Here is a 14,435-nt window from a genome sequence, read left to right as displayed (position 1 = left end):
GAATGGCCTCGTCTCAGATTGACAGAGCCTCCTGGGCTTTTGGCGGAGCAGGCTCAGTAGCCACCAGAATTGGGTCACCGTCGCCGAGGCAGGGGTGGGGGGTGGGGCGGCGGGGACAGGGAGACCCAGATGTCAGGGAGGCGGCCAGGGAACCAGGCACTTCACCCCAAGGGCTTAAAGAAGGCCAGAGGAGGAGCTGCTGCGTGGCTAAATATCCCTCCAGTTATGGTCAGTGGTGGAAAGGAGGAGACCAGAGACCAGAGTCTGGATGGGGGGAAAGACTCGCCATTCTGTGAGTTGGCCCATGCTTTCCAAGTTCTGGAGGGATGGAGATTGTCAAAGCAAAACTGTCCTCATTGGTGCCTGGAAATGGCTTCTTGGTGAGGAGATACCCAGCCAGTGTTCCGGCCCCCTCAGAATTCTTTGGTTTTCCTCTTCTTCAGGGTCCTGGCCTCTGCCTGATGTACGGATAGGAGGGAAGATGGGTGTTGGGATGAGCCCTTTCCGTTCTTACTTTGAACCCTGTTCCCTCTAATTGTCTCTAAACTTTGCCTGACATGTGAAAATAATGGACTTTGCGTTATTCTTTTTGTCTCTTTCCTTTGGAAGGAAAAAGTTTCAGCCAGGAAATCCTTGGCAGAGTTTCTGTCAGACAGAGTACCTCTTTAACCACAGTTGCCTTCGGAGAAGGCCTCAGGGGAAAAAAGCAAGAAAATGCCATTTCCACCAGCCCTTTCACATCTATGGAGCTGAGTCTTCCTGTGGGCTGAAGACTGTTTCTCACACACACACACACACACACACACACACACACACACACACACCCCACTTACACAGACTCCCTTTCTCTATGTCTCTTTAGTCATAAAAAGTAGTCATTACTGGGCCTGCGTCAGATGGGAAGCAAAGGTCCTGTTTTACCGCTGAGGCTGTCAGAGCTGGTCATCATCATTACTATTACCGCATGCATTTTTATGGCACTTATACTTTATTATACAATCATTTATTCATTCTGTAAACCCTTATTCCAGTGGTTCTCAGAATTTGGCAAGCCTCCGAATTTCCTGGAAGGCTTATTAAAACACAGATCTCTGGGCCTTCCTCCTAGTTTTTTATTCAGTAGGTCTGAGGTGGACCTGAGAATTTGCAGTTCTGACAAACTCCTACTTGAGGCTGTGACCTCTTCTGTGTTAGTAACTGTAGGGAGACCTAATCCTTGCCATCAACAGGGAATCTCCTAGCAGAGAGAGGAGGTTAGACAAGATGCCCTACTGATGAGACAAAGTAGAGGGTGGAATGTACGTGCCAGAACTTTGGCTAGGCAGGGTTCAGGCAGGCTGCATGGAAGAGGTGGCATTTAAAGTGGGCCCTAAAGGGTAGATAGGATTTAAACACAGGAAGAAGGGTAGAATCGTTTCTCAGGCGGGGGAGTGCCATAGGCCAGCGCCCCATGGAAACTGAGTATGCATGTCATTGTTGACCTTCCCCCTGGGGCCGTGGGGCTTGTCTGGGAAGGCATGGGAGGTGAGGGTGCTAATGTGCTTGGAACTCCGCTACATGCGAGACACCGAGTAAGGTCTTTGTGCGCACATCTCCTTTCACCCCAAGAACAAACCGAGGTACGCATATCGCCCCCATGTGTCAGGACCGGGGGTGTGAAGGAACTGTTCAGCTGGATGCTGCTGACTGGTAGGTTCAGTGTGCCTCACTCCAAAGCAAGCCCCTCCAGACCTCTATGTGCTGGACTGGAGGGGTGATGGGCCCAGGTCATGGAGGGTCTCAACTGGTGTGTGTTTAATTTCAATCTGAGGATGCCCTTCAAGGAACAGGTAGACCAAAGGAGAAAACCAAGATCGAGGGAGGCCACCAACATGCTCAAGGCTAAAGATCCTGAACCTGGATCTCCCGATTCTCATCCCAGGACTCTTTCCACTCACCACGCTACATTGTCCAGGGAGAGGTCGGAGCTGGGAATTTCTGCTCCTGAGATAATTTGAGGGACCGTCACTCGGGCATTAGTTTTCCCTTGTTTGGGCCTTAGCTGGGGAGAAGGGAGTGTTTCTGGGCAGTGGAATTCCTCAGAGGTGACATGAAACAGATTATGAACAAATTCATTTAAGACTGCCCAGCTTGTTTTTCACCTGCTTTTTCTTTTTAGTTTATCTTAAGCTGTCCATTGTTGACCTGCTCGTAGCAAAAGCCCAGAGCATTTGCCACCCTTAGCAGAGCGGAGAGTGGAAAGCTGGGGCCTTCTTCTAAGCCGCGATTGGACCCCTGCTCCTGGAGGTCCAGGCTTCTGGACAAAGACAGTCCAGATTGATCAGTAGCACTCGGGCTGGTTTTCCAATGAATGTAGCCAAGAACAGAACCTAGAAACAGACTTTGGACTTGTTCCTCACCCTTTCTTTTTTATGGAGTACTTTTGGACTTTTGGGGGGAATTAAAAGAGAAATGGAAAGAAAACCCTTCCCATCTGTGGTCACACTTGTAACACAATCTAGAGAAGTTACTCTATGCCAAGCATGGTTCTGAGTATTAACTCGTTTAGTCCTCACAGTGACTAGTATGGTAGAAATCATTATTCTCCCCATTTTTCAGATGAGGGAAGTAAAAAGAGAATGACCAAGATCACAAAGCTAGGCAGTGGTTTTGTGAGCTGTGATTTGAACCCAGGTCACTGCCTCTTCTCCTTTGTAACTGCAGTCGTGCTTCTATGAAACTTGTCCAGTCTTTGAGATGAACTTGTAAGTCTTCCGAAGTCTTCTTTTCCCAAATTCAGGCCTTTTCCATAGTGGCAATTGTTGTAGGAGCTCCTGCTGAGAGCTACAGGGGGCCAGGGAGGTCACCCGCCATCCTGTGGGGTAGAAGGAGAGCTAATTTACAGTGTGCTTTGGCTTCCTAATGAGGAATTTCCTGCCCATTTGGGGAGTGGTGTTTTCCCAAGTTTATAGTGAACTCAGGGCACATGACTCAGTTCCTACATTGGACTGTGATTGTTTTTCAAAACATGTTTTTTGTTTTGCTTAGCATGACAAATGCTCCCCACCACGAGGTCACAACTTTCAAAGTTGTCATTGGGGAATGTAATCTCTGGGTAGGTGTGTGTTTGGGGAGGGGGGCGTGCTTTTGTGTGTCTCTTTCATTTGGTTTTTCTTTTTTAAACTTAGTTCCTTGTTTGTGAAATCTAGTGAAAAGATCAAAAGTTTGTACAATTCCATAGGGACTAGTCTGGATATTCTCCCTTTTAAACTTGGTGGGACATTACTTTGACTAAAATGGCTCCCAAGAGAGTCCATTTTGTGAGGGCCAGACAAGAATGCCTTCTGCCTTCCCACATTAACTCCATCAAGTGGGACCAACTCATTAAGGGTCTTTTCTGGGCCTGTGCTAACACTCCATCTTGCCACTAGACCCGTTCTGCTTCCAAGTTAGTTTTCCCTCAGTTTTGATCCACACAAATTATCTTTTGTCGTAGTGTATTAGAAATGAAGAAATTACGGGGCGCCTGGGTGGCTCAGTCAGTTAAGCATTTGCCTTCAGCTCAGGTCATGATCCCAGAGTCCTAAGATCAAGTCCTGCATCAGGCTTCTTGCTCAGCAGGAAGCCTCCTTCTCCCTCTGCCTGCTGTTCCCCCTGCGTGTTCCCCCTTTCTCTCTCTGACAAATAAATAAATAAATAAAATCTTAAAAAAAAAAAAATGAAGAAATTAGGGGCTCCTGACTGGCTCCGTTGGAAGAGCATGTGACCCTTAATTGCAGGGTTGTGAGTTTGAGCCCCACATTGGATGTAAAGGTTAGATAATATAAATAAATAAAAACTTAAAAAAGAAATGAAGAAATTAGAACTCAGTTTGAGACTTAGATAAATACAACATCATACAACTGGTACATAGTAGGGAGAGTTTTTCTACCCATAATCCTACGTTAAAAGAAGTAGGATGGACTCTGGAAAACAGTGTGGAGGTCCCTTAAAAAGTTAAAAATTGAGCTACCCTATGATCCAGCCATTGCACTACTGGGTATTTACCCCAAAGATACAGACGTAGTGAAGATAAGGGCCATATGCACCCCAATGTTCATAGCAGCTCTGTCCACAATAGCTAAATCGTGGAAGGAGCCGAGATGCCCTTCAACAGATGACTGGATTAAGAAGTTGTGGTCCATATATACAATGGAATATTATTCAGCTATCAAAAAGAACTATTTCTCAACATTTGCTGCAACATGGACGGCACTGGAGGAGATAATGCTAAGTGAAATAAGTCAAGCAGAGAAAGACAATTATCATATGGTTTCTCTCATCTATGGAACATAAGAACTAGGAAGATCGGTAGGAGAAGAAAGGGATAAAGAAAGGGGGGGTAATCAGAAGGGGGAATGAAGCATGAGAGACTATGGACTCTGAGAAACAAACTGCGGGCTTCGGAGGGGAGGGAGGTGGGGGAATGGGATAGGCTGGTGATGGGTAGTAAGGAGGGCACGTATTGCATGGAGCACTGGGTGTTATACGCAACTAATGAATCATCGAACTTTACATCAAAAACCAGGGATGTACTGTATGGTGTCTAACATAATATAATAAAAAAATAATAAAAAAAAAGAAGTAGGATGGTAGAATTTCGATGAACATATGAGTTGTCTGGTGTTCTCTTAGATATGACTAAGGCAGTTTTGCCATGGGTGTGTGTTCCAGCTGTCTCATTTCTTCCCCCAGTCTTCTGCCCTGCCTAATTTTTCCTTTAAAATTAAAAAAAGAAACAAAAACCTCTCTTTTTCTATTATACTTCCAGTTCAGTGGATCGCAGCCTTTTTTCTGGATCAAGGATTCCCTTAAGAATCTGCTGAACGCTTCAATCCTTTTCCCCAGAAAAGCCGATAAAGATGCTCCGTCAGTCAGGATAGGCTATAGGTCATGCTTAGTAACAAAAAAGTCCAACCCAGTGGCCTAAAACATCATGTTTACTTCTCACACTATATGTCCATCGCAGGTTAGGTGGGAACTTGGTTCCCACTTCATCATCCTGAGGCCAGATTGATCCTGAAGTCGCTGTCTGGCATGTTGCTGACTGTCGTGGCAGAAGGAAGACTAAGGGAAGGAAGGTCTTACATAAGCAAGAGATGTCCTGGCGTCTGAGTGACCCAAGTCACTTCCAACCCTTGTTCATTAGTTAGAACCAGTCCCAGAGCCTTTTCCAGTCATAAGGGGGCCACGAAGTTCAAGCCTACCCAAATGCTGAGAAGGGGAGAACCAGAAATATGTGGCCAACATGAAAACCAGTACCTGATTTTTCTTATTAGAGAGCGTGTATTAAAAAAATAAAGTCCTGCCTGGCTGGCTCAGTCGGGAGAGTAATACAACTCTCGATCGCGGGGTTGTGAGTTTGAGCCCCACGCTGGGGGTGGAATTTACTTAGAAACAAAAAGAAAAACAAACAACAACAACAACACATTAGAGAGAAGAAAATCATGTTATAAAATGAGAAATATTGCCCCTAGATCATTTATACTGCAGCATAAAGGTTAAAAGTTGATTTACCTTTAGGTAAGAAACTACTGAAGAAACGACTTGGGAGGTAAAAACTAGTCGAGTCAGATGCAGTTATCTCATGGGAGAATGTGCTGTTAGAATACAACACAGAAGTACAAAGGATTGCGAGATTATGCTGGGCGAGTGAGAGAAACGCAGTGCTATGGAAGAGTGGCTAGGCAGAACCGCTTAGACGGGACCCTAAAATACAGAACGCGGCGTGCTTATCTGTGCTGCCTGTCTCCCTCCAGCGCCGAGGCTGTTGGAGGACAGCATCAGGGAACCACTTCGCTTCCAAAGCTCCTTTCTGGCCTCGGCACCACTTCTGAGGCCTCCTGTGACAGTACCTGTCTAGTCTTCAGTCAGCCAGCAGCCGCAGCAGGGGAGAAATGCAAGTGAAATTAAGCAAATACCAGCAGTGAGTCTGGGAAGGACCACAAGGGAGACTTCTGACTTCAACTGAGGTGTATGTTCTCCGGTCGGATATTTTTTTTTTCAAGATTTTATCTTTAAGTCACCTCTGCACCCTCTGTGGGTCTCAAACCCACAACCCTGAGATGTAGGGTCACTGGCTCAACTGACTGAGCCAGCCAGGTACTTGGGGTTTTTCTGTCTGCTGAGGGGATAAAGGAACGAAATCCTCAGCCCATTGTCCTCCGCCTGTTCTCTCATTGCCAGGCCTCAGCAGAAGGTTCCACTGCACACTGACACGGGCTGAAAGCAGTTAGGCGCCCTACAGTGGTGTTGCCAGCCTGCCAGAGCCAGGCGGCTGTACTGCCGTCCCATCTCACTCTGTAGAGGGGGCTTTGTGGGGAGATTCAGCAGGGACACGCCTGGGGGATAGAAAGAGCCATTGCCCGAGGCCGCACCCTAAATGTCAGTGCGATCTTTTAGAAAATATTGTGTCCTGATACGAATAGGAAAAAAAAAAAAATCAGAGGTTTATTCATATACAAGGCTGTATGGGGGGAAGGTTGTTTTGTTTTATTTTTAAGATTTTATTTATTTATTAGAGACAGCCAGCGACAGAGGGAACACAAGCAGGGGGAGTGGGAGAGGAAGAAGCAGGCTCACAGCAGAGGAGCCTGATGTGGGGTTCGATCCCGTAATGCCAGGATCACGCCCTGAGCCGAAGGCAGAACGCTCAACAACTGCGCCACCCAGGCGCCCCTGTTTTGTTTTTTTTTTTAAGTAAGTTTTATACCCAGTGTGGGGCTTGAACTCACAACCCCAGATCAAGAGTCGCATGCTTCACCGACTGAGCCAGCCAGGCACTTATTTTTTTTTTTAAACAATCTTAATTCATTCTAACAAGAGACACATGAAATATTTAAATTCTAAACACAAGTTTAATTACAAAACAGGTAATAAAAAAAAATACACGTAGCATTGGTAATAGAAAAAATTGAAGTTATTCAGGAATAGAGAACAAATGAACAATCATCTATTCTCATTTAATAACAACTCACCTTAAAATTATTCCTCCGATAAATTTTTAATTGAGAAAAAAATATTCTTTTTATTTCAAAGAGGTAACATGTTCATCTTAGAAAAATTAGAAATGGGGGCACCTGGGTGGCTCAGTTGGTTAAGCATCTGCCTTCGGCTCAGGTCATGATCCCAGAGCCCTGGGATTGAGCCTGCATCAGACTCCCTGTCAGTGGGGAACCTGCTTCTCCCTCTCGTGCTCCTCCTGCTTATGCTTGTGCTCTCTCTCTCTCTCTTTCTGTGTCAAATAAATAAATAAAATCCTAAAAAAAAAAAATTAGAAATGCAGATAAGCAAAAAACGGGGATCTAGTATGAGAAAACTAATTGTTCCATCATCTAGGAATAACCTTATGATTAACTTCCTAACCATCCCTCTAGATATTTATATGTACTTCTTTTTTTTTGAGGAAAAATTAGGATTATATTTTATACCGTTTTGTAATTTGCTTTTTTCATTTAATATTAGAAACATCTTTGTATGTCAGAAGTGGTATTCTGTGAATATTTTTTAATGATTCATGTCATTTCATTGTATGAGTACATTCCCAGAGGAATTAAAAAACCTATCCAGAAATTTATTAATTTTTTTAAAGTAATTTCTACTCCCAATGTGGGGCTTGAACTCATGACCTTGAAAACAAGCGCTGCATGTTCCACTGATTGAGCCACCTAGGTGCCCCACCCTATTAATTTTTTAAATAAAAGCCAGCAAAAATTTAAAATTAGTCACAGGTATTTTAAGTTTGATTTACTTTGTTTCCAGTTTTACGATTGGAAGACAAAACCTGAAATTTCTCATAATCCCACTATTTAAAGATAAGTCACTATTTTTGTGTTTTTCCTTTCAGTCTCTTCCCTCCCATATGTATATATATGTGTTTTTTTTAAGCAAAATTGCTCATTGATTGAAAAAAACCTGTTAAAGGATTTTCTGGTAACAATTGAAGATTGGAGAGGGTGTCTTATATTGGGGCTTGTCAAGATTGTCTGAGTGTGATCCAAGAACAGAGTGGGAAATGAGAAGAAATAATCTGCCTGGAGAAGGGAGGCTATAGGCCTTCTGCCCTGTTCCCTTACCGACCCCTCTCTGGAGCAAGAAAGAAGAAGGGAAGGCTGCTAATGGCGCTGAGTCTAATAAAATCACAGGCCAAAGGGAGATGGGAGTGTTATTTGCAACTGTAGGAGATGGAATAGTACCAGATTATATCAGAAGCGGAGGAAGTCATTTACACTCTCTAGGGAAGAGATGGACCTGAGGCAATTAGAATTTTTCCACCTGTAACTTCAGTGGCTCTTGTATTGCACCAGTGTACATAGTAGAGAAGAGCCCGGGATCTTTTTGGTGGTATCAAGAGAACCCTAAGAATTCGTTTATCAGGCGGCCCCTCTGAGACCCCTTGCATTTGCTAATCTGCTGGGATTTTGAGAGGCCCTTTGCTTTTGGTGAGCAGCCTGGTGTAGCAGCAGGGAGTGAGGCTGGGAACCGGCCTTAAGGTCTTGAGCAGGGCCTAGGGGTGGGGGTAGGAGATGGGTAACAAGAAAGCCGGAAGCATTTTCTCAGAGATCCCTTAAGAGAGGATGAGGACACTGTCCTAAAAGGTGAGCATAGTTAATGCCCATCAAACCGGAAACCTAGGACCAGTGGTGCTGGAGAGGTGCCTCCTGCCCTGTCCCATCCCGTCTTTCACTCTGGCACAAACATTTATAGAAATGGAACACACATTCCAAATGTGAATTCACCAGGTGAGGCCTGACAGTGCCGGCTTCGACCAGGTGGGCGCCGTCTGGGGACCTCCCTGTGGGGAAAGCCCCCCCCCCGCCCCCCGGCTGGTGTTCGCTGTGCGTGTGTGCATCTCTGCCTTGCCTCGCTGCCCCCAGGGTTCTGGCTGGTGTGGACCATCATCATCATCCTGAGCTGCTGCTGTGTGTGCCACCACCGCCGAGCCAAGCATCGCCTTCAGGCCCAGCAGCGGCAGCATGAAATCAACCTGATTGCCTACAGAGAAGCCCACAATTACTCAGCGCTGCCATTTTATTTCAGTACGTACACCCAAAGCCACCAAGCCCCACCCTCGGGAGCCCAGGACCCGGACTGTGGGCCCCTGTGGTCCCCCTTGCCCAGCACAGTGCAGAGTCTCGCAGGTATGGGAATAAGGGGGTGCTCGCCTTTAGCACAGAGGAGCAGGTGCTGTGGGTGCAGCACCCTGAAGCCACTGCGCTGTTCCCAGTCCACACTGGCTGGGTTCTGACCGGGTTTCTGATCCTCTAGCCAATGATTTTCTTAAGGCAGGTAGTCAGATGGTGTATGATGTGAGTGAATCAAGATTTAGATTTCTGTGGCCTGAAATCCTGCCATTGTGCTTAGTGCCCTGTGATATCCCTGAGCAAAGGCTGCCATGAAAGGGGTAGGTGTGTTCGGGGGGGTAACATTGGGATGTCCTGAGAACCAAGAAACTTCAGTGCCTCACTGAAGGACACTCACCTATCTGACTTCCTTGCGGGTTCCACAGCCATTCTAGTGTGTTCTACTGAATGAAGTGCTCACAGGTATAGAATTCCACCTCTAAAAGGGTTAAGTGCTCAGCACAGTGCCTGGCATATAGTAAGTGCTCAATAAATGCTAGCAGTTACTGTTGTAACCAGGCCATCTATGCCTTGAGACATTCAGCACATTCAAAAGATAACTTACTTGGCACACTGGTAATAAGCCTTGGTCAGCAGGCCCCTCACCCTTCGCTGGTAACCCACCTGCTGCCAATCTGAGTCAGGATGAGGTTTGGTTTGTCTTTCCAGACCACCTCTGGTCACACCAGAGTGACGGACAACACAGATTTCTGATTTCCCAGAAAAAGGCCCTTTTCATAGCCCATACATCTGGAAGGGTGGGGGGCAAGAACAACGCGGTGAGGAAGTCTTAAATTAGGGTCTCTGACCCTGAGGCCTATGGGGCGCAGACAGAGGACACGGTCTGAGCAAGAAACAGGAGACTCGGGGGCAGGTGGAAACAGATACGCTCTGGGCAGAAACGATCTCTTGGCCATCCCCCACATTTGCCTAACCCTCTGCCTTAACTCCAGACAGGCAGAAGTCTTGCCTGTGAAGCAGTTTCAGGGGCTCTCAGATTTCAAGAAGCTAGATTAGGTCACTCCCGGTCTGTCCCTTTCTCGGCAAAATTGCCGCACCCCTCTGCCCTGCCCACAGCAGGAGCTGTAGCGGGTCCTGGGTGGGTGTGCTGGGGGTGGGAAGAGGCATATGTTGAGTGCAGCCTTTGCAGTCTATCCTAGAACAATTGCCAGTGCTGTAATTTTCTCCTCCCTGCCTCCCCGTTTTAGGGTTTTTGCCAAACTATTTACTACCTCCTTATGAGGAAGTGGTGAACCGACCTCCGACTCCTCCCCCACCGTACAGTGCCTTCCAGCTCCAGCAGCAGCAGCTGCCTGCACAGTGTGGCCCCACCGGCGGCAGCCCCCCAGGCGTCGATCCCACCAGGGGCCCCCAGGGGGCGCAGAGCAGCCCCTTGTCCGGGCCCAGCAGAAGCAGCACGAGACCCCCGAGCATTGCTGACCCTGAGCCCTCCGACGTGCCCGCCAGCACGGCAGCCACCAAAGCCCCCGGAATGGAGCCCAGTGGTTCGGTGGCCGGCCTGGGGGAGCTGGACCCTGGGGCCTTCCTGGACAAAGATTCCGACTGTAAGGAGGAGCTGCTGAGAGATTACAGCTCCGAGCAGGGCGGCGCCCTCCCCGACAGCAAAGACAAGACGCCTGGCAGACATCGCCGCTTCACAGGTGACTCGGGCATTGAGGTGTGTGTGTGCAACCGGGGCCACCATGACGACGACCTCAAAGAGTTCAACACGCTCATTGACGATGCTCTGGATGGGCCCCTGGACTTCTGTGACAGCTGCCACGTGCGGCCCCCTGGTGACGAGGAGGAAGGCCTCTGCCAGCCCTCCGAGGAGCAGGCCCGAGAGCCTGGGCACCCCCACCTGCCACGGCCCCCTGCGTGCCTGCTGCTGAACACCATCAACGAGCAGGACTCCCCGAACTCGCAGAGCAGCAGCTCCCCCAGCTAGAGCAGGTGAGGCCTGCGCCTGAGAACGTGGCCAAGCAACCAGGGTAGGGGAGCACCATGAGAGAAGCATTAAATGACTTTCAGAGAAAGTGGTATAGCCGCTTCATTCTTCGCCCCCTCTCCCCCGGTCCTGCATTTTCCTGCACCTCCAGGTACAGCTTGGGGAGTGGAAGCCTCTCCGCCCACAGGAGCACAGTGTCGTGGAGGGCCGACAAGCTGGTTCGTTCTGTGACTCATTCCTCACACCCAACCCTGTCCCCTTTTTCTCTTTTCAAGTCATATCTGACTGCTTGCTCGGGTCAGAGAGATGTGTGTTTCAGAAGCCCCAGGGAGCAGGCTGAGACTGTGCCCTGAGGTGACTCTCGTTGGAGTATATCTGCACTCTGATGCTTGTTTAAGAGAACTTTGCTGTGTCTCATTCGGGAGAGGTGGCAGGTCTCAGCCCTGGGTGAAGAAGGAAGCCCGCGGAGGCCCAGGGATTGTCACCCCTTGCTGCCAAGGTTTGCAGAGCCAGAACTGGGCTAGTCCTGGGGGAGCATGAGAGCTGACAGGCAGTTACAAGGTTGGTAGGAGGCTTACTGCTCCGTCAGATTCCAGGCGATGAGGTCAGTGTACCACTGTGCATCCTGGAGGGGCCCTTCCCAGCAGCTTCTGGCTGTCTGCAGCCTGGTTCACTATGGAACATTATATCACCTTCTTCTTGGTTTTTCCTTAAGCAACAACAACAGCAGCAGCAACAGCAAAAAGCAAGCTGAAAACAAGAACTCGATTAGCGGGCAGGCAAGAATTCTGTTCTGAAAAAGGGAAGTTTGTGGCTCTATCCCAAGTCGACCTTCAAAGAGCCTGGCTGTCGTTGAGCCAGGAGGAGATGTGCTGCGTGCAGGCTTGGCTGGGGTCTATCTTGGAACTTGGGTGGGAGTGCAGCAGAGCCTACGCCAGGGGGGCACACCCGGGGCAGCGTGCTGCATGCCTGCCCTCCGGGCTGTGCCCATAGGTGACCAGGGTCATCCTCCAGCCAGCATACAGTCTGCAGGCCTCCGTGCTTCACTGTTCCATAGGAACAAAGGAGGCTGCGGGTCCTAAGAAAGGGCAGCCCCATAGCCTGGCTTTTACACAGTATTTTCTCTTGATTCTGAATGAGTTCTTCTGTTGTGTTGTTTTGTTTTTATTTTTAAACTGACCACTTGGAAAAAATGGCTTGGTTATCTGTGGCTTTCATGCCCTTCCCCTGCCCCTCTGCAGCCCCCTTTTTGAGTGGGGTGACTAATTTTTGTACCCTCCATAAAGAGCCCAAGTGGCCCAGGTGGGAGGGCGAAGGCAGCGGTCCAGAAGGACCGCAGGATCCTTATTACTGTAGTTTGGCGTCAGATAACCAGTTGAGCTTTGATAGGAATAACCTGATGGAGAAAGCAAACAGCGAAAACTCACATTCCCTGTCCAGTGCTGTTCATATGAAGAGTTCGGTTCTTCCCCCACTCTTGAACGATGATATTCACATTAGGCATTGATGTTACGGTAAGAAAGGAAAAAAATATATATATATATGTACAAAAATAGACAAATCCAAGGCTGTGAGGTGAACGAGTGTCTGCGTTTGGAGTCCACAAAACCAAAATCCGTGTTGAACAAAGTGAAGTCTGTGTACAATGACTTTTTGGATAACCTGTGTGTGTCTGTGTGTCGTGTGTGAGCCCCCAGCCCTGTTTTCCTGTGAATATACTTTGAATGGCAGCCATTGTGCTCGCGTCCACCACACGTTTGGAGCGGATATGGCCCTCTCAAGGTAATTTATTTTACACATTTACTGTTTACTGAACAAATGTCTGACTGTGTACTCGGGTGTATCCAGCAGCATTGTCGATGGCAGCCCCCCACCCCCCACGCCCCCACGTCTGCCAGAGATAACTGTGCTCGGAGTGGAGGCTCGCCTCTACCCAGCACTGCAATTTGCACATTGCTCCGTGGACACTCGGAGGCCTGTGTTCTGTTCCCTGTAAATGGAAACGTGCTCTGAACCTGTCTGCCTCCCTCGGCTCCTCCCGGCCCTCGGTATCAGTCCCCAGAGGGTGTTCAAAACCACTTGGCACAGAAGGAGAAGGTGAAACTTCAGACAGAAGCTTGATTGGATCTTCAGTGACAAGCTTGGACTAGCTGTGGCCCAGACGTTGGCCCTGCCCGGAATTGCCAGGAGAGTTTGGCCGACACCGCAGTGCCATAGGGCTTACATCTCTCTGCTGGGGTCCGGTGCGTGCAAGCAAGCCCGTGTGTGGCAAGAGTGGGCGGGAGTGCGTCAGCAGCCCTCAGATGCCTTTCCTTCCACCTTTTTTAAAAAAAAACAAATAAATAAAATCCCAAACAACTCACTGAAGTCTCAGAGGAGATGAAGTTTTACCAAAATGAACCGTGCTTCAGTTAACTGATCAAATGGATGAATTCTGGCCCTCTCAAGTTTCCTTCCCTGGCTGGAGTGGGGCCCGGGTCCGCATGTTAACTGTTGGGTTCACTGCAGGATGTTGGGTTCACTGCAGTGTCCTGCCCTGCAGGCATGAGGAGAAGCGAACACAGCCACCGGAGCCAGGCTTGATTCCGGCGGTCACACAGTCTGGCCCCTGGCAGGGGGCTCCCCTGCCAGCAGAGAGATGGAAATGGGGAGTTGAAGGACTCATTAGGGGGCCAGGGAGATCTGACTGAATCTGGTTTTTCAGGTGAACGAGAAGAAAGAGGTTGGTCTGGCCGAGGGTTTGGTGCTACAGTCAGAAGATTTGCAAATGCTAACACATTCCTGTGTGAGGCACATCACCATTTGTCAGTTATTGTGAATATGTGTATTTTAAGCAATAAGATTCAGCTGGTCAGACTTTTCTGGGCAGTCTCGGTGACGCATTTCCTGTGCTGTGATTGTTCTGAAGACAGAGTGGCTCTAACCACTGTGAGAAGCCCAAATAAAATCGATCCCAAAAACGCGACTGTTCTTTTTTCTTGCGGCACCTTGTTCTTTTCTCCCTTCTCCCTCAGACTTCAGGGGTCGTACCGCAAGATTCCTAACCACAAGACCTCTCCCTTCTCCACACAGGCTGCGAGAAGGCCCCTAGCACTTGAGGACAGGCCCCTGGCCTGAGCAGAGACCCTAGGGCCAAGGGGGGGGATGAGTGATGCTCCTGCTGAGACCACGCTTTGTCCTGAGGAGTTTTCCCCAGACCCTCTCAAGGGTAGTTTCTGGTGTTTGGAGTATTTTGTAAAGTCCCACAAATAGGTTAAAAATCAGACGTGAAAAAGCAGAAACAAGTTCTGTTAGACCCCTGGAAGCTAAAATGGCATTTGAAAGAAAGCAAGCTCTCTGTGAGATCT

General features: G+C 48.5%; 1 protein-coding gene across 3 annotated transcripts in view; it reads left to right on the top strand.

The window, feature by feature from the left end:
- WBP1L (WW domain binding protein 1 like) overlaps window positions 1-14,048 on the top strand; it is a 57,777-nt gene extending 43,729 nt beyond the window's left edge. For all 3 annotated transcript variants that reach the window (XM_026494008.4, XM_026494010.4, XM_026494009.4), the window contains 2 exons: window positions 8,895-9,056; window positions 10,349-14,048. In XM_026494008.4, the coding sequence (XP_026349793.1) occupies window positions 8,895-9,056; window positions 10,349-11,088 (902 nt within the window). In that variant the 3' untranslated portion in view covers window positions 11,089-14,048. The remainder of the gene's footprint in view (window positions 1-8,894; window positions 9,057-10,348) is intronic.
- The last annotated feature ends 387 nt before the right edge of the window (window positions 14,049-14,435 follow it).

This window comes from Ursus arctos, unplaced genomic scaffold, assembly GCF_023065955.2.
Source record: "Ursus arctos isolate Adak ecotype North America unplaced genomic scaffold, UrsArc2.0 scaffold_7, whole genome shotgun sequence".
In the NCBI taxonomy this organism is placed as follows: domain Eukaryota; kingdom Metazoa; phylum Chordata; class Mammalia; order Carnivora; family Ursidae; genus Ursus; species Ursus arctos.
Note: the sequence above shows the minus strand (reverse complement) of the source record. Positions and strands in the feature narration are given on the sequence as shown.